The 26,927-nt window shown below is 38.8% G+C and overlaps 1 protein-coding gene across 1 annotated transcript in view; it reads right to left on the minus strand.

Annotated features, from left to right (window-relative positions):
- Positions 1-10,482: 10,482 nt before the first annotated feature.
- MELK (maternal embryonic leucine zipper kinase) overlaps positions 10,483-26,927 on the minus strand; it is an 87,134-nt gene continuing 70,689 nt past the window's right edge. Inside the window, exons 14-18 of the mRNA XM_035016299.1 lie at positions 25,740-25,971; positions 22,254-22,350; positions 21,071-21,239; positions 13,161-13,264; positions 10,483-11,011 (exon numbers count right to left, since the gene is read on the minus strand). Coding sequence (XP_034872190.1) covers positions 10,834-11,011; positions 13,161-13,264; positions 21,071-21,239; positions 22,254-22,350; positions 25,740-25,971 — 780 coding nt within the window. The 3' untranslated portion in view covers positions 10,483-10,833. The remainder of the gene's footprint in view (positions 11,012-13,160; positions 13,265-21,070; positions 21,240-22,253; positions 22,351-25,739; positions 25,972-26,927) is intronic.

Here is a 26,927-nt window from a genome sequence, read left to right on the forward strand (position 1 = left end):
AATTGTTTCCTCTCCTGTCTCCAGCTCCTTCACCTATTCCTCAGATGTGTAGTTGACAATGGCTGAAGTTTGCCTGGGGCTTAGAGCCACTCATATAACCCTGGGGCCAGCTGGAGATGCTGGGCCATTGGAAAAGGCCATTTTCCCCTTCCTAAAGCCAGATCCTAGACTTGAGCTTTCTATCAAGAAACCCCCGGGGACTCCCACTCTACAATGTAGAAATGGGATCAAGGATTCTCATATCAAGAACCTTATAGAATTATTGCCCCTTGAGGTTAGAAAGGAGCCTCAAGTGATTCATTTCAGACATCATCTAATCTTTACAATCCCTCCTCAACAGTCCCAGTTGGGGGACTCCCCTGCTGCTGCTGAAGCACTCCAGGGATAGGGGATTGGCCACTTCCTGGGCAAGCATGTTTCCTTCTTAGACAGCTAAGAAGGCCTACCTCATATCAAACCAAATCCAGCTTATTATACCCATAAATTTGGTCTTCTTTATACCCGATAGGACTACCCAGAAAAGTTCAAATCCGTCTTCCATGTACCTTCAGATTTGTGAACATGCCTGTCACATCTCCTCCTCAGTCTCATCTCCTCCTGCCATTCCTCACATCACACAGCTTCAAATCTCCTCATGATCCTGACTCACTTATCCAGGTGTAACCATTTCCAATAGTGAAGGTGTGTGTGTGTGTGTAAGTGAACAAAGGGAATTTCTTCTGGTTTTCCTTTAAGTAGTTCATTTTTGCAAACATCAGGGAACAATTTCTGAGAGGCAGCATGACATATGATGACATAGGAACAAGGTTATCCAGAGCCCAGCACATCAGACAGTCCGGAAAACCCTTAAGTGAAGAATGCTTGTCTCCATGAAACCTTGATAATTTAAAAGGGACAATGACTATCTGAAGCAGTCAAGGTCTCCGTTAAATCCAGCAAAGCTAGGAGACTGGAAGGGGGGGCTTCTCTGCAAGGGGACCCTTTGGTCTTTAGCGACATCATTATCTGTGGGTTATTATCATTACTACAAATACTAATACACTTTTATTAAGCACTGGCAATGACCCAGGGCAAGTGAGTTTAAGTTCATATTATATCCATTTTCATTATCGAGAGAAAAGAGGAGAATGAACAAAGGACTATAATGTGAAATTCTAAAGTAGGAAAAATGAAAAAAGGTTAATTAAAAAAAAAAAAACCACAGAGTAAAGAGAAAGGCTCCAACTGTTCGTGGTCAGGAGCCATGATGGATGGTGGATCTTGTCACCCTGGACTTGTCCCCTGTGATTTCTTTCCATCTCTCTCTCTAAAAAAAGATCCTCCTCTCAGCTAAGGACATGGCAGGGACAGGGTGGGGTGGAGAGAGGGGCAGTAGTCTTTTATCTCAAGGGCCCTTTTCAGCTCTGAAATTGTATAAATCAATATTTCCTCATTCTAATATCTAGCCCAAAACAGAATCAAATTTAACATTAAAAATACATTAAAATATAAAAATAAAAATATTAAATCCTGAGAGATATCCCCTTCCTCAAAGGTCTTTTCTTTGCACCTCTGACACGAAAATATCAAAGTGTATCACTCTCACCTCTGACTACACCCTGGCCTTCTGGATGGTTTAGGTCTTTTAAGACAAATGCAAGAAATTTCCCATTAACCACCAAACTTTAATTCCAAGTCTCCCTTGGAATTAAATCTTCCCGCTCTGTAACTCTGCTTGGTAATTCTAAATATTTTTCTGTGCAAGTTATTTCTCTCCATCAAGTGAATGCCTGAGGCTTCTCAGAGTGTATAAACCAGACTGGGAATTCAGAACACCAAGCAGATCAGCAGATCAGCAGAATGAACACCTAAATATAGAGGAAGTGTTGTCCAGGCCAGTGTCCTTTGTAAGGAGTGTTGTATTTTAGGTATATACTTATGTCACATGGTGAGGTGTTTGTAGCTACTCTGTTGGAGCTACTTATCTTAGCCAAAACTTGAAACCATCACTCCTAATTATACATCAAACCTCAACATCATTTGTCGTATCAGCTAGGAGAGACCCTAAAAGAGGTTTGTATATGTTTGCATGTGTGTGTTATGTTTATAGAAACAAACCCAGAGATGGCCAGTAACTTACCCAAGGTCATAAACAGAATCAGCTTGGGAGTCCAAAGGCCTGAGTCCCAGAATCCAGCACTCTTCCTGCTCAAGTGCACAGTCTTTCTGATAGTGATACAAAAAGCTACAGCTGGACTTAGCTAAGTCTTCACAGTGCATTAAAGTAGGAATAAGAGGTCATACCCTAGACCCTTTTTCTCATATGCTATGAGAAACAGTTGCCTCTTGGAAAGTTGGCTTAGAGGATCACGTGGAAAAGTGACCCCCCGCCAAACCCCATGTGTGAACTTCAATGCATCTTGTTGCTGCCCAACAGATTTCTCATTGAGACCCTAAGCACCCTGATGGCAGGAAAATACATGTATTCTTTCCCATATCTCACTTAGCACCAACATGAAGTTCTAATTCAACAAGTGTTGACTGAGTAACTGAACTAAATGAAGTTAAAAGTCAGTCAAGAATGAACACATATTCAACAAATGGCCTTGTGTCAACTGGCTAATCATTTGGGGGCATTAGGTTTAGTAGCGGAAGGACTGGGCATACATATAAGATTTGTGTCTTGACAAGACCACTCGACATAGAGCCCAGTTAGAAGGATACCATGAAGCTCATCTTCTGGGCTGACTTTGGACAGACCCAGTATCATGAGTGCACACATATTCTGACAATTCTTACAACTTCCCCCTGAAGAGGGCACTGTTTTTTCTGTTTAACAGCTGAGAACCTGAAGCTTTCAAAAGCCAAGCAAGTGCCCAAAGTCTCTCTGCTCAGACACAACGAAGCTTTTACAATAACTACTATTTCAAACAACTTAGATTTTAAAAAATCTGCCAACAACTCCAAGTTCTCTCCACTCGACGACATATTCCCATCATTGTGAGTGTGGCTGTTGTTAGCACTTCCTTACTTCCTGGCACTATGCTTCAGACTCATCTTGCATATTTCCTGTCCCAGTCCTAGATAGAACCAGCTATTTCTCCAAGGAGTCCTGGTTCCTTTTATTGGAGAATGGTAATGGTATTAGAAACAAGATCTGGGCACTGCGTCCGCTTATTGCTACCAGGGTATCTTTCAGACCTTCTCAGCTGACAATAAAAAAGAAATACATGTGCTGATACTAAGTTGTATATATATACATATCTATAAACATTTCTATATGTAACCATCTGTATTTATATTAAGGTAAATGAGCTCTGGGAAGCCTGGGTGGCTCTGTCTGTTAAAGGGTCTAATTCTTGATTTCAGCTCAGGTTATGATCTCAGGGCTGTGAGATTGAGCCCAGTGTTGGGTTCCTCGCTGGGCGTGGAGTCTGCTTAAGATTATTTCTCCCTCTGCCCCTCCCCCACTCTCCCTCTCTTAAAAGAAAAAAGTAAATGAGTTCTTACTGATGTCTCCTTCCCTAATCCATCACCACATGGACATGGATCATTCTAGCCTCCTTCTCCTGCTTATCTGTAAATTCCCACTCCAACAGTTAGAGATCTAGCTTCTACCATCTACCATCCATTTACTTCAATTCCAGTATACAATCACTGGAATTGTTAACTTGTCCTCTCAAGGGAAACAATTTTATTACCTAGAGTACAATGCTTATGTGTGGTTCCTTTTGTTTTGAGTCTTACACACTCTCTTCATTTCCAAAGTTACTCAGGTCAGCAACTTTTCCCCCTCCCCCTTCAGTAAGGTTATTTCATACATTTTTTAATAGCTAGAGTCTCTTGTCACAGTATACATTCCTCCTTGAGAAATTCCAACTTCTTAAATGATTTAATTCACATACAATAATACTGCAGATTGAATGTTTGTGTCTGCCCCCTATCCCCAATTCATATGCTGAAACCTAATCTCCAATGTGATGGTATTTGGAGGTGGGGCTTTGGGAGGTGATCAGGTGGAGGGATGGAGCCCTCATGAATGGGATTCGTGCCCTTACAAGAGAGACCGGAGAGCTCCCTCACTTCTTCCACCATGTTAAATCACAGTGGGAAGACAGCTGTCTGAACCAGGAAGCAGGCATCTGCCAGTCCCTCGATCTTGGGGAGTTCTCAGCCTCCAGAACTTTAAGCCACCCAGTCTGTGGTACTTTGCTATCGCAGCCTAAACAGATTCAGACAACTAGAGTTTATGCTTTGTGCTGTCAAGTTCTATAGGCTTTCACAAATGCATAATATTATGTACCCACCATTACTGTATCATAGAGAATAGTTTTACCACCCTAAAAATTCCCATGGGCCATTTATTCAACACTCCTTCCCATCCCACTGGCAACCACTGATTTTTTTCCATGTCTCTTTAGTTTTGCCCCTTCCAGAATGCCATATTAATTATAACCATACAGTGGGTAGTCTCTTCAGACTGGCTTCTTTCACTTAGTAATATGCAGTTAGTGTTCCTCTAGGTCTTCTCAAGGCTTGATGGCTCATTTCTTTTTACTGTTGAAAAATATTCAACTGTATGGATGTACCACAGTTTAACCATTCATGTATTGAAGAATATTTTTGTTGCTTCCAATCTTTGGCAATTATGAATAAACATTCACACGTAAGTTTTTGTGTGGACCTAAGTTTTCAAATCCACTGGGCAAAGACCTAGGAACACAATTACTGAATTATATGGTGAGATTATGTTTAGCTTTGTAAGAAACTATCAAACTGTCATCCAAAGTGGATACGCTATTTTGCATTTCTACCAGCAATGAATGAGAGTTCCTGTTGCTCCACATCCTTGTCAGCATTTGGTATTGTCAGTTTCTTGGATTTTAGCCATTCTAATAGGTATGTAGTAGTATCTTGTTTTAATTTCAAATTCTTTAATGACAAATGATGTTGAGCATCTTGTCATACATTTATTTGCCATCAGTGTATCTTCTTTGGTGAAGAATGTGTTCAGATCTTTTGCCAATTTTTTAAATTGTGTTGTTTTCTTCTGGTTGAGTTTTAAGAATTCTTTTTATATTTTGGTTACAAGTCATTTATCAGATATATTTAGCAAATATCCTCCCATTCTGTAGGTTGTCTTTCCATTTTTTTGTGATGGTATCCTCTGAAGCACAGAAGTATTTAATTTTGGTGAAGTCCAGTATATCTATTTTTCCACTTGTTGCTTGTGCTTTTCATGTCATGTCTAAGTAACCATTACCTAATCCAAGATTGCATTTACTCCCACACTTTTTTAAAATGAATTTTATCATTTTAGCTTTTACATTTAGGTTCTGATCCATTTTAAGTTAATTTTTTATATGGTGTGAGGGAGGGGTCCAACTTCATTTTTTGCTTATGGATATCCAATTATCTGAACATCATTTGTTTTCGTTTTTTTAAGATTTTATTTTTAAGCAATCTCCATACCCAATGTGGGGCTCAAACTCAGAACTCTAAGATCAAGAATCGCATGCTCTACCGACTGAGCTGGCCAGGCGCCCCTGAACACCATTTGTTGAAAAGACTATTCTTTCCCCCACTGAATTGTCCTGGTATCTGTCAAAAATCAGTTGATCATTGTGATAGGCAGAATGCCCCCACACCACAGACATCACATTCTAATTCCTGGAATCTATGAATATGATTTGTTACATGTCAAAGGAGAATTAAGCTTACAGATGGAATTAAAGTTGCCCAACAGCTAACCCTAAGACAGGGAAATACTCCTGCATGACGTGAGTGGGCCCAATGTAATCATTACAGTCTTTAAAAGTGGAAGAGGGAGGGAGAAGAGTTCAGAGTCAGAGGGAAATGTGACTTTAGAAAGAGTAATATGATGTGAAAAGGACTCAACTTGCCTTTGTGTGAAGATGGGAGGAAGAGGGCTATGAGCTGAGAAATGTGGGCAGCCTCCAGAAATTAGAAAAAGCAAGGAAATGGACCCTAACCCAGAGCCTACAGAAAGGCTTTTAAATATATAATTCTATAAGCCTATATTACATAATAATCATAGTCATAAAAATAAGCTCTTTAAAATGTACAAAATCACTGTGGAACCAAGAAGCTGACAGTCTTTCAATTCCTATTTCCTTGGTAGACTATATTCTTCTTACGCAGAGGAAGACACTTTGAATTTCTTATTTTCATTAGGAATCACACAACAAACTCAACTGTGATAAGGTCTGGACTAGTGAAGTTTTCCTACATCTTAACCAGTTTGTGTAAGATTGCTGCTTTAAAAAAAGCAATCTTTTGATGCGTATAATATATAATCATGCTTTTCTATATGGCACAATTTCAGGAGAGAGGTATTACACCTATTTCTAGTATAGGAAAGAACATGCACTTTGGAGCCTGTCATCCCTGATTCAAAGCCAATACACTTACAAGCTTTATAACCTTGAGAGAGTTATTGCTTTGCCTCTCTGATACTCAGCTTTCTCCTCTGTAAAAAGGGGTACCACCAACCTTGCAGAATTAGTGCAAAGACTGAGTTAATATGTATATGATTTGAAAACATTTATTTAAATCTGGGGTCAGCAAACTTTTTCTGTAAATACTTTATAATAGTAAATACTTTATGCTTTGCAGGTCATACAGTCTCTGTCAAATTTACTCAACTCTGCCACTCTAACACAAAAGCAGTCATAGATAATATGAGCACAGCTGTGTTCCAATAAAACTATCAAAAAAGACTACAGGGCTACAGGGTGGTCCACAGGCCGTAGTTTGATGATGCCTGATATAAATCATCCAGTGCAGTGTCTGGCACACAGTGGGTGTTCAATCCTAGGTAGTTACTATGATCATTACTTTATTTCTCTCTATCACAGCCAAGAAACACAACCTTTTATTGCTCCTTCAACTCACTCACCATTCTATCATCCCCAATTTGCAAAATATACAAAATTACCTAAAATGCAGAAGCTAAAGCTTCTGCGGTCACTCTACTCCCAATATCCAAACAATTGATTATCTTCCACACTGTTACTGGACAGATAGGAGCTTTAGGACTATTGGTTTCAGTTCAGTACTTAAATCCCTTCTATGACCTTTCCTATGAATGGCTGTCCAACATGTCTGAACACCTCCAATGACAGGGAAGCCACTATATTCCTGGGCACCCTCTCTTGTCAGGTAGCTTGGAGTTTTTCTGAAAGCTCTTTATTGTGAGCTTAACTTCAATATGGTTCAACTTTATAAGTATATACTGAGTCCCTGCTGTATTCTAGGCACTACTAAATGCTAGGAACACAAAGATGAATAAGATATGACCTCTACCTCCAACTTCTCACTGGACTTTCTTTGCCTGCTACTATCACCAAAACAAGTCTCCTATTTTCCCCTCATGATAGACCTTTAGGTATTTGAGGGTTAACACCTTAAGTGTTCTCCAGGTTCCAAACTTTCAATTCCTTCAACCATTCTTCACAAGTTCCTTCATCACTTCTTCACACTGCCATCCTCTGGACATAAAATTCACATACACCCTCCAAAGAAGTCCATGTGTGGCTGCACAATGGAAAGGGAAGCCAACTTAAAACTATGCAGATTTAGTTTAGTGTCAACAATCTAAACCATATTTGCCTCTTAGGAACTACCCCAGCCTCATTTACAACTCCCAACTATACCCCTTTAATTTTCCAAATGGCTCTATAAAATTAGAGCTAAGTGATAGATTTTAGATGCTATAGCAACCATTAACATTTATTTGTCCTTAAAGGAAAGCAAAATTTAGGGGCACCTGGGTAGCTCAGTCGTTAAGCGTCTGCCTTTAGCTCGGGTCCTCGATCCCAGAGTCCTGGGATCGAGCCCCACGTCAGGTTCCCTGCTCAGTGGGAAGTCGGCTTCTCCCTCTCCCACTCCCCCTGCTTGTGTTCCCTCTCTCGCTGTGTCTCTGTCAAATAAATAAATAAAATCTTAAAAAAAAAAAAAAAAGGGAAGAAAGAAAAAAGAAAAGCAAGATTTAGTTTAAATAGCAGTCAGGGTACCTATTTTTACTTGATCCAGTCTGATGGGTAGTAGAGCCAATAATAACATTTCTAGGCTGAATTAATCCCCAAAAAAGAGATTTAAATTTAAAAAATTTTTAAAGTAAGTATACTAAAAACTCCAATGTAAAGACTGCAATTGTCAGACTAGATGTTTACAAAAGAAAATAGAAAATAGTATCACATTTATAGTAAGGCTAAGCAGTGTTTTATATTTATGTGTGATGCATCCCAAAGTAAAACAGACTTCTTACTGTGGTTCATGGTCAAAAGTTTTTGTTCCAGACCCATCTGACACAGGAATACAAGAGTGATTCTTCTCTTATGTTTTATAAAAATAGCCGGATTGGACTTTAGAAAATTAAAACTTTTTCTTTTTTTTTTTTAAGATTTTATTTATTTGACAGAGAGAGACACAGCGAGAGAGGGAACACAAGCAGGGGGAGTGGGAGAGGGAGAAGCAGGCTCCCCACTGAGCAGGGAGCCCGATGTGGGGCTCAATCCCAGGACTCTGGGATCATGACCTGAGCCGAAGGCAGACGCCCAACGACTGAGCCACCCAGGCGCCCCAAAACTTTGTTTTTCAAAGACACCATCAAGAAAGTAAAAAGACTACCTACAGAAAGAGAGAAAATATTTGCAAATCATATATTTGGTAAGGGACTTACAGCTAGGACTATAGAATTCTTGCAACTCAACAATAAAAAGACAAACAACCAGATTCAATATGGGCAAAGGGTCTGAATAGATATTTCTCCAAAAAGATGTATGACCAATAAGCACATGAAAAGATGCTCAACATCATTAGTCGTTAGGGAAAAGCAAATCAAAACCATAGTGAGATAACACTTCATAGAGCTAAAATAAAAAAGACAGACAATAACAAATGTTATAGAGAATGTAGAAATATTAGAACCCTCATAAATCACTGGTGGGATCATAAAATGGTAAGCAGTTTGTCAGTTCCTCAAAATGTTAAATGACTCAGCAATTCCACTCCAAGATACATATAAACATAAGAGAACTGAAAACATGTCCACAAAAAATTGTATGGAAATGTTAATAGCAACATTATTCATAATAACCAAGAAGTGTAAACAACCCAAATATCTATCAACTGATAAATGGGTAAATAAAATGTGATATATCCATACAATGGAATATTATTCAGCTGTAACATGGAATGAAGTGCTGACACATGTTACAACATAATGAATCTTGAAAACATTATGTTAAGTGAAAGAAGCCAGACCCAACAGGCCACAATATTGTATGAATCCCTGTACATGAAATGTCCGGAATACTCAGATCCAGAGACAGAAAGTAGATTAGTGGGAACCAGGAACTGTGAGGTGGGCAAACAGGGAGCACCACTAATAGATGCAGGGTTTCTCTTTGAGGTGATGAAAATGTTCTAAAATTAGATTGTGGTGAGAGTTGCACAAATGTGAATAAAACCCACTGAATTATATACTTTAAAGAGGTAAATTTTATAGTATGTGAATTATATTTCACTAAGCTGTTCTAAAAAAATTTAAAACCCTTTGAGAGCTTCCCTTTGCCAAAACAGTTTAGTGGAGCATTTGAGTTCCTTCAAGTTCTTCCATCACTTATTTCCAGCTAAATGTTCAGCCCTCAACTCCAGCTATTTCCCCCTTGCACCACCTTCTGCCTCCACCCTAAACAAGGTATGACATTTCATAATTCCACGCCTTTGCACATACTCTTCTTGCTGCCAAGAATATCATATTCCCTCTTCTCTTTCTGATGAACACCTATATATCCTTTAAGAACAAATTATCCCTTACTCCTCCAGACAAAGTTGGTCATCCCCTCTATGCTATAAATACTAGTTTATGCATCTGCCCCTAATAGATCCTGAGCTCCCTGAGTTTACTAGACAGTATCATCTTCAGCCCCTGAACCTAATGTTTGTAAGCACTTAATAAATGTTTACTGAATAAATGAGTGACAAAATACTCCCTCACTACTGACTAGAAGTAGTGCTATTTTTCTCCAACTAGTTTAATTGGTAAAATCCATACAAATAAAACTTGAGGGCTAGTCTTTAGAGACCAATAAAATGAAATAAAAATACAAATTTGGGGCCAACATCAAGACTTAAGGAAAATTACCATAAAGTAACATTTCATGGGGGTTCATAGTTCAGATACTTATTGTTGACCGAACACACTTACTGAAGTCAATAGTCTTTTATTCAACATATTAAATGTGTTGTTTAACTCTGGTAACCACAGCTGTGACTTAGTTAACGATCTCAATAAATCCTACTTAAATCAGAGACGGGGGAAAAAATTATGCAAATGAATTCTTATCTGTTTTTCTGCCCAAGGCATATTTGATAACAGATAAAACATCTCCAAATAGTCTCTACTTAATAGTCAGGAAGCCATTTGAGGTTTTATTTGGATCAAAATCAAATACAAAGAAGAGGAGAAGCCTGCTATATTCACAAATGATTTTATTTCAGAAAGAAATTACACATTTAAAAGGAGACATAGTTAAGAGCTTACTTTCACATATGGAAGTGAATCTAGGAAAGTCAACAGTTATTAACATACAAAACCACATGATTAAAAAAGACAGTAATAGATAATGACAGATGGGCACACCTGAGATTCATCTGCAAAACATCTTTTGTTTAAAAACAAAAAGATACTGGTCTTTAAGACAGCTCTTTAGAAACAAGTCTGTAGTTCCAAAGAACTTTAAAAATCAAGCCAAGCACACCAGTCTCCATATAGGCTGTATCACACCCATATTCACCCACTGGCGGCGGGGGGGAGCCATCCAACAATTATACCTTGCAGCTAGACAGGATGTCTTCCACTAATCTCTTGTAAACCCAGGCATCACCCTTCAGCCGCTGCCTCCTGATACCCACCACATCGGGTTTCTGAAGCTGGCACACTTCTAGTTCAAACTGCATTGTCACTTTACCAAAATCTGACTGTGTTTGACACTTCAGTGTATAGCTGTGAAAAACAAGATACCAGTTAGTAGGAGCATCATGAATATCCTGTATAAGAGATTTCCAAGCCTCCAGGAGGCCAGTGGAGAGAATGAACCATTATGTCACATTAAGCAATCTATTACTGCTTACAGTTTCCAAATGATTTAGCTATACCTTAGTCATGGAGCATGACTGGTGTTTTCCCAGAAGCTGAACTAGGATCTCAAGAAAGAATAAAGATGAAAGACTCTATCAGAATTTTCCCTTGTCCAAAGAAAAGCCCTTCATTTAATAGCTACCCATGCCATTCATGCTCAAGAAATCTTCTGGCCTTCTTTGTGCATCTCTTTCAACAGTGTAATCTTTGAACATTAGGCCATTTCCACAATGTTCACAACAAAGGAAAGTGCAGGGAAGATTAAGAATATATTTTTGTGGGCACCTCATCGGAAAATTCTGTCTTTCATATAAATAAAGCTGAAGCTACCAACCTGTCAGAACGGCATATGTTTTTGAGATTTTTCTAATAGTAGTAAGAATTTATTACTAATATCTGGAAGCATGGTTACACTTTATGGCAGAATTATAACAGAAAACCCATGGAGATGGTATATTCCCATGGTTGAAACACATGGTAAATATAACTAGAACTGCAACATAACAACTCTGATGATGGAAGGGCCCAGTCCAAATGAAGCCTTAAACACATCTTAAGAAATAGGTATGTACCTGCAAAGTTAGATAAATTGAATTCATGTAAATCAATTTTTTAATTAGTTTGCATGATATTTTAGTTTGTCTTACTAATCTCCAATAAATAAAAAATAATAGATCAATTTTAAATTTTAGTTCCCTAAATATTTATGACTAGGCAGTGTTCCACAGAAGTGTAGACAAATTACTTGTATCTGTTATGAGGTTTCACAAAACATCATCCTTTTTCTTACTAATTTAGATCTGTGTTTGGGGTCTTGATCTCTTAAAAATGAGCAATCATTATCAGAAATAGGAGTACCAAAAGGAGTGCCCTATAGTTAAGGTTCCTGATGGGAAGATGAAGCATAGAGCAATTCAGTCTATGGAAGAGAAAAACCAATTCTTCTGGCTTGGAAAAAGATCATAAGGGAATATATCCGAGATTAGTAAGATCACACCACTAAAAAACTTAGCTTTTATTGCTCTGCTTTTTCACAAAGTAGTTAAAAACAAACAGAAAAGTTAAAAAGGGAAAAAAAGGGATCAAGGCAGAGACTTTGCAGCTGATCAGGAAGTTAGAAGAATAAATTATTGGCTAGCAGCTAGTTGGTGATCGGAAAGAGAGATTATATGCTGAAGGAAAGATTATTGAAAGCTTTCTGATTTGGCTAGAGGTTCTGGAAGCATCACTAAAGCCCAAGCATGAAGAATGAGCCAGAATGAGTTATATGTGTTCTGATGACGCCTAAAGAAGAAAGCCAGGGTTCCGGTAAGGAATGCTTACCAACATTTACAGATAATGAAAAATAAAATTACTTTTGCAAAAGATTGTTTCTTAAAATCTTACTCTACATTGAATATTCTAGTTAAATATTTTGTTATATCTATTAGTGGCTCTTTTTATCTGCCTTAATAATGAAATTTTAAAGAGACATAACTGGAAATGCTTAGAAATATGAACATCTTAGGTAATGAGAAGAGGTCTGGCCATTCAGACCATGAGATCACAGCCACGGAGGCTTTGCTGGCAGCTCACTCAACAGTGGGAGAGAGTTCAGGTGAAATAATTTGATAAAGTGCTGAAAACCCAGTCCTGTCCAATAGCAAGTCATAAAGGAAAGGGTTCTACATAAATCCCTAATTGGTTTGAGGTATCTCATAAATTTAGATTGCAGTTTATAAATATTATTGAAAACATCAGAGGAAAATAGAGGACTGAAAAGAAAACTGGAAGAAGTTCGGATTTTTCCTATTTTGAAAAGTCTAACTTTGAAAGTGGTGACAATATGGCGCTAGCTCACATAACACCAACGAGACTAAATTATGAACAATGACACTAGCATAAAAGCTTTTTTGATGAAAATGAGGTGGGAGAAATATTTTTTAAAAAGAGAAGTGAAGAATCAATACATGTCTTCTCAAAGTTCAAAAGACATCAAGCAATAAATGCAACAGCCTCTAAGCGTGCTTCTTACCCCTTTTGTACAAAGTCAACGTGCTTCTTTGGAAGAACAGACATTATTTCATTCAAGAGTTGATCTGGATTCACTAATTTGGTTGTAGTCACATTATAGTGAAGCTTAAAAAAGAAAAAGAAGGGGTAAGAAGTAAATCTTTACATCAACACAAAGACCATTCTACCTAATTGAGAGATTCACAAACTCATTATAGTACCACTTCAAAGGGAAACATTTCCAGAAAAATACAGAAACAATTTCCAACAACTCTTGGTAAGCTGAAATAAGATGGCACTGAAGAGCTTGGAGAAATAATATTCACTAGTAACTCCATCCATATCATCCTTTTTAACCTTCCATCCTCCTCTCCTACCAATCTTTTTAAAGAAATACATAAATATTAATTATTATATCTGTATGAGCTTTGCTCGTTTCTCCCTTCCCATGCTATGCTAGAGATAGTAATAGTCCTAAAATGTAAACTGTGGGAAATGAAACAAATGCCCTAGGAAATGTGGTTTGTACATATAGTTGACCCTTGAACAACACAAGGGTTAGGGGCACTGACCCCCTACAATGTCAAAACTCCACATATAACTTTGGACTCCCCCAAAACTTAATAGCCTATTGCTGACCGAAAGCCTTACAGATATCATAAGTCAATTAACACATATTCTGTATGTTACATGTATTTTTTTGTTATTTTATTTGGTTTTGTTTTTTAGAGAGAGATAAGAGTGTGTGAACATGGACTTGGGGGGGAGAAGGGGCAGAGGGAGAGCGAGGAGAGAATCCCAGGCAGGCTTAGCCTGACGCGGGACTAAATCTCACGACCCCTGAGGTTCATGACCTGAGTCGAAATCAAGAGTTGGACACTTAACCGACTGAGCCACCCAGGCGCCCCTATATGCATTATATACTATACCCTTACAATAAAGTAAGCTAGAGAAAAGAAAATGTTATTAAGAAAATAATAAGAGAAAATATATTTACAGTACTGTACTACATTTATCAATATTGTAAGTTTACACTGTATGTTTACAAGATGAATCTTCTATCATCTGTTAGTACCTACATCAATAGTCTTATATGACACAAAACACTATAGATATTATATGTACTACTAACACTGGATATCAAAAATGAAAAGATGTGAAAAACAAAGTTGTATTTATTTACAGGTATAGTGGTTCATGCATTGATAACAAAGCAGCAGCAATAGGATTGCTTCATGGTGGCCTAGTGTAATCAATATGATTGCTTCACAGTAGCTTAGCCTATACACTAATGAATAAATGGTCTTACAAATTTTATGGGATACAGTAATAAAGTCATATTCATAATACAGCATTAGAAACTTGTTAGATATTTTTTTAAACTACCTGCTGGTGATGATAGGCTGATAAGCAGTTTCTCCAATTACAACAGAAGCATACTGAACAGTAACATAATTCTTTGAAAGCAAAGTTATACAACAGTAAGAAAACAAATACATTATTAATTTTATATTAAGTATCACTCACCTTATGTCTAAGTAAAGATAGACAATCCACTTCTGTGAGTCCTGCACACAATGTTCTACATGATGAATACTTAGGTAATGATGATGACAAAAAATGTCTCATGATCCTTGTACAGCTATTAGATGTTCACACAAAGACACACACATACACAATATGTAAGTTTATTAACTATACGGCATGATGATTGTTTACTGTTCGTTAAGTGAAAATGGATCATCATAAAGGCCTTCATCCTCATCTTCATGTTGAGTAGGCTGAGAAGGAGGAGGAGGAGGAAGAACGGTTGGTCTTGTTGTCTCAGGGGTGGCAGAGGTAGAAGAGGTAGAAAGAGAGGCAGGAGGGGCAGACACACTTGGTGGAACTTTTGGAAATACATCGTAGTTTCTGTCTGACTTTATGCTTTTTCATTTCGCTAAAAATGTTTCTGTACAGTGCCAATCCTCCTTCTACTATTCGCTTTAGTCTCAGTGTTCATATCATAAAAGGGTCCATGTCATAGAAGAAATCCAAAGTAGTCCTGAATAATGGAAACCCTTCGGCCAGATTGCCTAATGTCAATGTGTTTTCTGGCGCTGCTTCTTCTACATCTTCTTCCTCATTATCTGCCACTGGTTCAGAAGCACTTACCTCCATCAATTCATCTTCTGCTCATTCTTCTGGTGTAGTGTCTATCAGCTCTTGAATTTCTCCAAGGCTCATATCTTGAAACCCTCCCCACACATATCTTTTTTTGCCATATCCACAAACTCTTTCATGATTTCCTTGCCTGGCTCTGTCGTAAATCCTGTGAAGTCATGCACAACATGTAGACCGTTTTTTTCAGCAGAAATGTATTGTTTCGGGCTTCATGGCTTTCATGACTTCTTCTGTTACAACAATGGCATCTTCAATGATGAAATCCTTCCAGACTTTCATGACATTCTCTTCCATAACACTGACAATCCTTTCCAGAGAGTACTGGGTGTAATGAGCCTTAAAGGTCCTTATGACCCCCTTTTCTTGAGGCTGAATTAGAGACATTGTGTTTGGGGACAAGCAGACCACTTGGACACCTTCAGTGTTGAACTCATGGGGTTCTGGGTGACTCAGCAGCATTGTCCAATATCAAAAGAACTTCATAAGGTACTCCTTTCCTGGCAAGGTACTTCCTGACTTCAGGGACAAAGCACTGATGGAATCAATCCAGAAAAGGGATTCTCGTCCAGACCTTCTTGTACTGGCAACTTGGTGGGCATCTTTTCCCTTCAAGACTTGGGAGTTAGCAGCTATATAAACAAGGGCAGTCCTAATCATAATCCTGACTGCATTGCATGAAACAATAGAGCTAGCATATCCCTCCCTGCCTTAAATTCTGGTGCTCATTTTTCTTCCTTACTAATAAATGTCTTTCGTGGCATTTTTTTCTCCCCAGAATAGGGTTCTTTTTTTTTTTAAGATTTTATTTATTTATTTGAGAGAGAGAATGAGAGAGAGCACATGAGAGGGGGGAGGGTCAGAGGGAGAAGCAGACTCCCTGCCGAGCAGGGAGCCCGATGCGGGACTCGATCCAGGGACTCCAGGATCATGACCTGAGCTGAAGGCAGTCGCTTAACCAACTGAGCCACCCAGGCGCCCCCAGAATAGGGTATTTTTGTCTGCATTAAAAACCTGTTCAGGAAGATATCCTTTTTCCTCAATGACTTTCTTAATGGCATCTGGGAACCAGTATCTACTGCCTCTTGGTGGGCAGAAGTTGCTTCTCCTGTGATCTTGACATTTTTTTAAACCAAACCTCTTTCTAAAATTATCAAACCATCCTTTGCTGGCATTAAATTCTCCAACTTCAGATACTTCACCTTTGTTTTGCTTTAGGTTGTCATAAAGACTTCATCTTTTCTCAAATCATATTAAAGTTTATAGGTATGCCTTTCTATCTGCCTTTCAATCCTGCACCCACATAAAAGCTGCATTTTCAATATGCGATTAAAAAAAAAAAGCATTTTGCAAAAAGTGCAAGATTTTTGTGCCTGTTCGCATAACTGCAGCAAGGGCTTCACGAATTTCCCTTTTTTCTTAAACAATAGTCCTTTTACTGGATTTATTTATCTTGAAATGGTAGCTACAGACCTCAATCTATGGTATATATCAAGCAATTCAACTTTTCCTTGTAATGTCATGACTTTTCTGTGCTTCTTGGGGGCACTTCCAGCATCACTAGCAGCATTTCATGTGGGTCCCCTAGCGTTATTCAAGGTTTATGGCATTACACTAAAATGATGAAAAAAGGGCGCCTGGGTGGCTCAGTTGGTTAAGCAACTGCCTTCGGCTCAGGTCATGATCCTGGAGTCCCGGGATCAAGTCCCGCATCAGGCTCCCTGCTCGGCAGGGAGTCTGCTTCTCCCTCTGACCCTCCTCCCTCTCATGCTCTCTGTCTCTCATTCTCTCTCTCTCAAATAAATAAATAAATAAATAAATCTTTAAAAAACTTTAAAAAATAAATAAATAAAATAAAATGATGAAAAAATATGCAAGAACCGCCAGAGATCATCTTTTACTATGATACGCAATTTACTGAAGAGACGAACTGCTCACATGGAAATGATTAGCATCACACAGTGTTTTTCATGGAATTTTATTTAACTTTATTTTTTTAAAGATTTTTTTTATTTATGTGAGACAGAGAGCACCGGCAGGGGGAGGGGCAGAGGGAGAGGGACAATCAGACTCCATCCTGAGCAGGGAGCCCAAGGCAGGGGTCAATCCCAGGACCCTAAGATTACGACCTAAGCCGAAATCAAGAGATGGACATTTAACCCACCGAGCCACCCAGGTGCCCCACATCACACAGCATTTTAAGCAGATACTCAAAACACAAGCTCACCACAAGAGCAACAGAAGGTAGCTATGAAATTATTATAGTAGTACAAGATGTATTACAGGTGATTTTAATGCAATTATGATTTAATACTGCACCTTTAAGTTTGTTCACATTTCTCTCAACTGTGAATGGTGCCATGTACAGTATGTTTGTGTCCATAAGTTTTGATAAATTTTAACTTTTTATAATATATTTGTTTATATCTTATGGCAGTAAATGATAAGATAGACTAATATCTACATATATCTTTTGCATTCATGACATATCTTTTTCTTAATTTGTTTGATATTTCTAGGCTATGTGGTTTTTGATTTTTCCAAATTGTCACAAATCCCCCCAAATTTTCCTATATATTTGTTGAAAAAAATATACATATAAGTGACCCACACAGTTCAAACCCATGTTGATCAAAGGGTCAACTGTATTTTTATTTTAGTATTTATGTATTTGTTCCAATCTGATTTGGAAAAACATAATTAGCAAAAACTAATAATATACAGTTTCTTTAAAAATAAATTCAAGGGGCGCCTGGGTGACTCAGTCGGTTGAGCGTCCGACTCTTGATTTCAGCTCAGGTCACGATCTCAAGGTTGTGAGATCGAGCCCCACGTCTGACTCCCCACTCAGCAGGGCGTCTGCTTGAAAATTCTCTCTCCTTTCTCTCTCTCTGTGCCCCCCTCAATTCGCACACACATGTTCTCTCTCTACAATAAATAAATCTTTAAATAAATAATAAAAAAATTAAAATAAACTCGGGGCCCCTGGGTGGCTCAGATGGTTAAGCGTCTGCCTTTGGCTCAGGTCGTGATCCCAGGGTCCTGGGATCGAGCCCCGCGTCGGGCTCCCTGCTCAGCGGGAAGCCTGCTTCTCCCTCTCCCTCTGCCGCCACTCCCCCTACTTGTACACACTCTCTGTCAAAAATAAAAACTTTAAAAAAATAAAATTTAAAAAATAAAAATAAACTCAAGTTTTTAAAAAGTTAGCGATCTTGGGGTGCCTGGGTGGCTCAGTCGTTAAGCGTCTGCCTTCGGCTCGGGTCATGATCCCAGGGTCTTGGGATCGAGCCCCGCATCGGGCTCCCTGCTCCACGGGGAGCCTGCCTCTCCCTCTGCTTTTTTTTCTTTAAGATAGATAGATAGATAGATAGATAGATAGATAGATAGATAGATAGATGATAGATAGATAGATAGATAGATAGTCTGTTTGTTTGTTTATTATTTATTTATTTATTTATTTATTTATTTATTTGACAGAGAGAGACACAGTGAGAGAGGGAACACAAGCAGGTGGAGTGGGAGAGGGAGAGGCAGGCTCCCGGCGGAGCAGGGAGCCCGATGCGGGGCTCGATCCCAAGACCCTGGGATCATGACCTGAGCCGAAGGCTTAACCAACTGAGCCACCCAGGCACACCAAATCTGTTTTTTTGTCTTTTTTTAAAGAGTCAATATAAAGAAAATGCCAGATAAATAACAGTGCAGATGATATGCCAATATGAAGGTGAGTTAAATGACTGGAATTTAGGAACCCAGCTTCAAGTTATAGGACCCTCTGTCTGCTGGATTCCCATCCAGGGCTATTTCACCAAACTAAATTGGCTTTGTCAAGATAATAAGCAGAACACTTCTAAATCACAATTTTAGTGATTCCTTTTGTAAAATAAAGAATTAATCCTAATCTATTTAAATTTCAGATTTTTACAGATTGCTTCCTACAAAGAGGGCTTAACTACATATGATTTGCTCTCTTAACAACCTAAAGTGTTCTTTGTACCAGGTACCATCCTTTTAAATTTTCTGTAAGTTTATAATTTTTTAATACAAGAGGTTGGAAGAAAAAAATGAAACTAATTTCCTAAAGCAAGCTCTGCAGTTCTGCAAAAACTTAAAGCATCATAAAGAGTCAAAGATCCGAAGTCAGTCAAGTTTCCAGTGTTAGGTGTGTACTAATTAGGACTGTGGTTCTGCTCCATTGGGGTTAAAATGCTCAACATGGATAGAAACAATGCTACTCAACACTGGAGCACCGTTCATAATAGAGCATTTCATGTTCGTCTCATAGAGACAGCTTTGTTTACACATCCCAGCTCTGTGAAGTTGCCAGGGTAGAAATTATCTCATTTTTACAAATGAGGAAATTGAGGCAGTCAAGGATAAAATGACTTATCCAAGCTACACAGTACGAAGCTGAGGCTAGAACCCAGGTCTTTTCATTTCCAACCTATATCCTGGAAGTATTAGGGAATACATGGAAAGCCAACCAACACAGCAGTTCCTACTGGAAAATGCATTCGGGTTCCATAACAATTTACACAGGTGAACACTTTTGGCATATTATCCATCAGTATTTGATACTGCTTAGCCTCTCAATAATGTATATGATTGGACATGTTTCCTTAATTTTACCTAATGTTTTTCAGAGAAATGACACTATGGTTTTCTTAATCCCAATGTCAGGGTTTGAAATATTTCATAACTGTCTCCATCTAGAGAAATCTTAGAACAAAAGGACAATGCAAAACTTCTCAGTGCATTATACAAGTTCAACAAGGCAACAAATATTAATGGAGAAGTCCTATCTTCTTCCACTTTAACCAGGACATAAACGAACATTCTCCCCTGAAACACACTTCTGCCCAACAGCTCATCATTTTCCTTCCCTAAACCTGCCTAGATTTGCTCTCAATGAGATTCTCAGTGCAAAAACTAAACATAGACCCACTCCCCAAACCACAGGGAACATTGCCATCTTCTCTGCCCTCCTTCGCGCCCCACACCTCTTGGGACATGTTTTTCTCACAGCACAGAGCAACATCCCTGCCTGTCTTCACTGCCACTCTACGAGATCCTCAATGACATGGGCTGTGTCTTATTCATACTTTTACCTCTTACTTCCCCCAAACAAACATGTCATTCATTAGATGTCTGAAGGAATGCTGAGAGAATCCGAAAGAGTAAGAAGTATTTTATATCCACTAATAACTTCTTTTTCCTTTCCTTTACCAATATTTACCATATTGTCCACATCACTGACACATTAAGCCTTTTAAAGCGTAACAGGACTATCAAATAAGGTCCAAATCTCTTAGGCCTGTGAGGACCTCTTGGCCTACCTTCCCAGTCTGCTGCTCACTATTTTCTTCACATATACCACATTCAAAGTTCAAATTCACTTCTCATGCATTGAAATATTTTTTGAGGGCCTACAAAGGTATCCATGTGTCAGGGACTCTCCTACAATCAGAGATATGACAATTAAGCTCAAGTATCCATCCTCAAGGCAGCTCTCAGTTCCCCATCTATACCCATGCTTCCCCACCTCCATGTTGCCTCTGTGATTAATCTCTCTGAGTATTTTAATTATAGTTATTTGCTCCTTGAAAGGAGCAAGTATATGTAATTTACCTCTGCACTCTCAAAGCCCACTGCATCAAAATGCATAAAATAAAAAATAATCAATTCATTCATTCAGTACTTCTCTTAGAAAAAAAAAAAAAGCCCAGTTAGCAGTCAGCTTCAGAAATCCATATTAAAGAATTCCAGTCCACTTACCTTTAGTCTTCTTGGCCCATCTTTGGCAGAGCCCTTCTTTTTGCTCCTAGTAAGCACAGTGATAACCTTATCCAATCCCCTTTCAAGGCTCCCAAACACTTTGGTTCCTTTTCTCTTTGGAGTATCCTCTACATGTGCTTGGTTGAGATCCAGTTCCACTGAGCGACATCTTAAAAAAAAAAAAAAAATCCATGAGTAAAGCTGGGCCTCCTGCCAGTTGGGGCCCTCAAAGGCCACTTGAGCATGCCAAGGCTGGACCACCTCACTCCCCAGGGAGTACAAAAGCCATCTCCCACTGGAACATAGTCATCACTCCTCCCCTCGGCCAACTGCCACTTGGCAAAATTATTTTTCCCCTCGCTTTTTTTTTAAAGTCAATATACAGAAAAGTTGAGTGAATAGTACAGCGAACAACCATATATCCTCTTAGATTCAATAGTTGTTAATATCTTGCCACATTTGCTTTCTCTGTGTATATAGATAAGTAAATACATTAAATATATGTGCATCTTTGCTGAACCATCTGAAAGTAACCTGACTGAAGATATCATGAGACTACACTCTGAAACACTTCAGCATACATAACCAATGAATAAGGACCTTTTCTACATAACCAAAATACCAACATGACATCAAGAAAATTAATAATAATGCCATAGTACTGTCTAATATCTAGTTCATGGCCTAATTTCCCCAGCTGTCCTCAAAATGGATACTGCTTTAAAAAAAATAGCTATAAAAGACAAGGAAGGGTCACCAATGCTGCAGAACTGTCCACACAAGAGGAATGAGTTTTCTCTGAAGCACCCGTTGGTATCTTTACTATTTGAGTAACTGCTATCTGTTAGTGGATATCTATATTCTACTGGCAGAAGCATAGGAAGAGATGGGCCTCAGAAAGGGTACTATGTGGCTGGGGCCAGGGCCACTGTCTTCCCAGCCTGCCATATGGTAAGGTGCCAGTCCTACTCCTGAGGAGTTTCAGAATTCTACCCCATGAGGAAGGCAGCAGCAACAGCTCCAGGAATGGACACAGACCATCGTCATTCAGCTAGACATTTCTACAGTCTCCAACATAATTTATACAATGGCTTTATACCTTAATGGGGTTTATCATACATGAAAAAAGGAAATCTGGTTACATATACTGAAGATCAAAGAATCTAAAAAACAGAACACTTACCGCCTCTCAGGGCTAATGACACCTATCATTAACTTCTCTGTTCCTGCTGAATTTGTTGGCATTTTAATTGGGGTTTCTTTCAGGCATTGGTTTCTGGCTATTAGAAAAACAAGAAACACAAACCACATGCAGGTGACATATTACGGTTTCAAAACTTCTATCAATAACGCATACATCACTTATTCATTGACTCAGAAATACTGTAATCACTTGGCCAGTGCTGTTAAGGCTCTAATTATGTAAAGAAATGTTTCCATGTGATTTATAATAAAAACAAAATCATTTTGCTTTGCATGTGTAGCTCTTCTTTTTCCTTCACTGAAAAACTGAGGCCATGCTTAATATTATATGACAGATTTAAAGATCATATAAATACAGATTTTATGACTACTGATTCTCCTTTCTATAAATAAGTCGATCTGTATTTATACAAGGATCCAATTTATGCTTTTAAGTGAAACAGTATTGAGAGGTGTTAATTCAATTCCTAGTCCTAGTCAACTCCTGTTAGGCAAAGAGAACAGTCCCTGTGAAGTCTTGACAAAAGTTATTAAACAGCTGTGAGCTTTGGTTATTTTTATATTCCCTATTCTAGAATTTTGTGTTTGATTCTACTAGGGTGTTTGTATCCAGTCCGGACAAATTCGCAATAACAAATCTGGCTACCACTGATTAGTTAACTTTTTGTTCATGATCTAAAAGTTACATGCCCTTTAGAAGTAATAACACTTTATAATAAGTATAAGATATCAAGTTTTTAAAAAGACATTAGAGGTGTTGTTTTGTTTATGACTATTCAGCACTGTTTTCATTGGTTCTATAAGAATAAGAAAATAAGATCACTCATGGGTATCTCTGAAAATAGTTTTCATCTTTGTACACAAAGAGTATCTACTACTATACACAGTTATACTCTTCGACAAATTGTCACTAACTGGATTGTACAAGATTCAGTAAAGTGATTACTGCTAATATAAAAAATGACTCAGAGTCAAAGTCAAATGCAAAGCACTAATGGAAGCTATCAATTGAGGCTTCAGCCACTAGCTTCCATAGGTGGCTCTTATGTTTAAAGAAAAATAACCAGGGGCGCCTAGGTGGCTCAGTCGGTTAAGTGTTTGCCTTGGGCTATGGTCAGGATCCCAGGGTCCTGGGATCAAGCCCCACACCCCGCTCCCTGCTCAACGGGAAGTCTGCTTCTCCCTCTGTCCCTCCCCCTGCTCATGCTCTCACTCTCTCTCAATAGCCAATAATTCCTTTTGACCAATACAATCTTTCTCACAGGGACAAGATACGCAAACTGATGACACTTTAACACTATAAATTCCAAACTATCCATATGTCAAAACCTTCAGAATTACATAAAAAGTTAAAAAACACAGGGGCACCTGGGTGGCTCAGTCAGCTGGGCAGCCGACTTGATTTCGGCTCAGGTCATGATCTCAGGGTCCTGGGATTGAGCCCCATGTCAGGCTCAGTGCTCGGCAAGGAGTCTATTGAGGATTCTCTCTCCCTCTGCCCCTTCCCCCAACACGCGCGTGCGCGCGCGCGCACACACACACACACATGCACACTCACACTCTCTAAAAAATAAATGAATAAATCCTTAAAAAAATTTTAAAGTTAAAACACACACACACAGTAACAGAAGGGATATAAGCATCAAAGTCTTAAAAAAAAAAAAAAAAGCCCTCAATGAGCCAAAGTCCACTTACCTCCCTACCCAACTCCCTGACTCACATAGGATGTTGTAGCTATATTAACAAATAACAGAAGAGAAACAACCCCATTAAGAAAAACTGCAATAACAGCTACTACTAAGGTGCCACTATATCCAGACTTATCTTACTCATAACAACCCCAGGCAGCCACAAATGCTTATCACACAAAACTAGCCTCACAATTCTGGGGAAAGTATTGTTTGAGTTGATGAACGAGAGAATGCCATTAACATAATAATAGAACTTCCAGTAAATATTCTGACAAAGCTTTTCATACTATCTGTATAAGAAATAGAGCTCTGAGGGGCGCCTGGGTGGCTCAGTCGTTAAGCGTCTGCCTTCGGCTCGGTCATGATCCCAGGGTCCTGGGATCGAGCCCGCATCGGGCTCCCCGCTCTGTGGGGAGCCTGCTTCTCCCTCTCCCACTACCCCTGCTTGTGTTCCCTCTCTTACTGTCTCTGTCAAATAAATAAATAAAATCTTTAAAAAAAAAGAAAGAAATAGAGCTCTGAAACTGGCTATCAGGCCCACTAGTAAACTGGAAGCACAATGGCAGGATGTGATTTAGCAGCAGTTCACATGGCAATGTTTCAGAATTTCGGTTCATGAGGCTCTTAACATAAAACAAGAGGAGGTCGGGTTCCTAGGTGGCTCAGAAAGTTAAGCCTCTGACTCTTGATTTCAGCCCAGGTCATGATCTCAGGCTAAGCATGGAGCCTGTTTGAGATCCTCTCTCCTCCCTATGCCTCTCCCCACTCACACGTGGGCTCACACTCTCTCTCAAAAAAAAAAAGAATATATCACAATTGCTGGAAAAAAGGCCAAAAATGTTTAGGGGTCATTTTAAAAAGTGACATAGACTATATCATGGTAAATAAAACCCCTCAAGCTCTAATTTATTCATTCTTGCATTCAATAGATATGACCCTACCATACACAATGCATTGGGCACCTACTATATACCAGACAATAAACATGGCCCCTACTACATACTATACAATGTTGCAATGAGCATGGCAGATAGAATTTCTACTCTCACAACACTTACTGTCTTATCCGGATGAGACCCAGTACTAGAAAACTGGGTTCAGTCCTAAGCACTGTGTTTTAAGAGGCACGTTAACAAAATAGAATGTGCTCAAATGAGGCCAGCAAGAAAACACTGAGGTGTCATAAAGGAAACAGCTTACATAATTGGTGCTGACTGAGCTGACGAGGAAACCAAGGGCAATGAGAAAGTTGTAATATCCAGACATAGATCTAGATATCTAGAAGGACATCACAGGTCTCACCTGTCTGCTGGGATATGGACAAGAGCAGGATCAGATACCAGAACTGGATATCTACATGAGTAAGAAGGGCTCAGCAGACCCTTTAGCTTTAACCATGATAAGTGGGGGGAAAGGAGAAAGCAAAGTCTAAACCTGGATATATGACCTTGGGCAAATCACTTGTCTGAGTCTCAGGTTTTTGGGCTGTGAAAAAGGCAGGTGGATGAAATGAGCTCTAATTTGCCTTTTGGCTTTGATATTCTATGATGCTATAATTCAACTCTATATATGTGAAAAAGAGAAAAAATATCACTTAAGAAAAATTGGAAATTGACTAATATGCTTTCATTTCAACCAATGCAAATAACACACGATAAAAAAGCAGAAATTTCTGAGAGCAATGCTAGTCATTTCTGACCTGTTATGTTTATTTAGATGGTAAGAAGAATGGAATTTAAAGTATTTTACCAATGATTAGTCCACATAGCAAATACCTTTTGAGGGTGTAGTGTAATGATTTGGTGTAGAGACTATTTCTCTCTTATACTGGTTCTTATTAACTGGAGTCTTTGGCTCAGGAAATACAAAGCAGTCATCATCCTTTACAGCAGACTTAGGCGTATATACATTCTCTTTGTTCTTTAATTTATTGGCAGATGCTCTGCATAATACTGGAGTTAATGATTTAGATTCCAGACCATTTGATTCTGTCCAATGCTTGACAAACTGGAAAAAAAAAGTTCCTGGATAAAGCACACTGACGAAGAAGAAAAGTCAATTTCTCTACAACATGCTTTAATCATTTGCAAATTACCTTATACCATTTTTATTAAAATGAAATACTCTCAAAAGGATATTATTGGCAATATCAGGAAATTTGAAAATGGAATATTCAGTTCTCTGTAGTACATGTAGATCACTTTAGGCTGTTCTATTGACAGATCATTTCAACATGTTTCAGGTTAAATGTTAAACATACCCAGATCTCAGGCAATACTGAGAATGGCCACAAATAAATCCTAAGAATTGTTTCCCATGCCTAGATTGCCATGGTTTGTCTCAACATGTACCAAAAAATAAAAGCTTAGTCAATGATTAGAGCAGAAAAACCATGTTAAAATACTCTAAAAGAAATGTTGGATACTGGGGCGCCTGGGTGGCTCAGTCGTTAACCATCTGCCTTCGGCTCAGGTCATGATCCCAGGGTCTTGGGATCGAGCCCCACATCGGGCTCCCTGCTTGACGAGAAGCCTGCTTCTCCCTCTCCCACTCCCCCTGCTTGTGTTCCCTCACTCACTGTCTCTCTGTCAAATAAATAAATAAAATCTTTAAAAAAAAAAGAAAGAAAGAAATGTTGGATACAAAATATTTATTAATCCTTTTGAATTTATGGTTGAGCTTGCCAAAAAGTAAGGAAAATCCTCAGAGTCCAAACTAAAAAGAGGAGCATGTATCCAGAGATGTAATGAAGGCTGAAACTGTCCACTGCTCTAAGGGCATCTACCTACTATCTCGGAAAACTGACAGCGTGGGTTTCAACAGCCATGGAAGCCCTAGACCTAGAACCAAAGCTCTCAAGAAAAGCCAGAAGGGGCTTTAACTAAAAATGAAAGGGTGAATTAAATATAAATCTGCCTTGGAAAGGAGTTTGGCACAAAAATGTGTCTGTCCTGGCCTTGGCT

This window comes from Mirounga leonina, unplaced genomic scaffold (genome assembly GCF_011800145.1).
Source record: "Mirounga leonina isolate KUSES-001 unplaced genomic scaffold, KU_Mleo_1.0 Mir_170, whole genome shotgun sequence".
NCBI lineage: Eukaryota > Metazoa > Chordata > Mammalia > Carnivora > Phocidae > Mirounga > Mirounga leonina.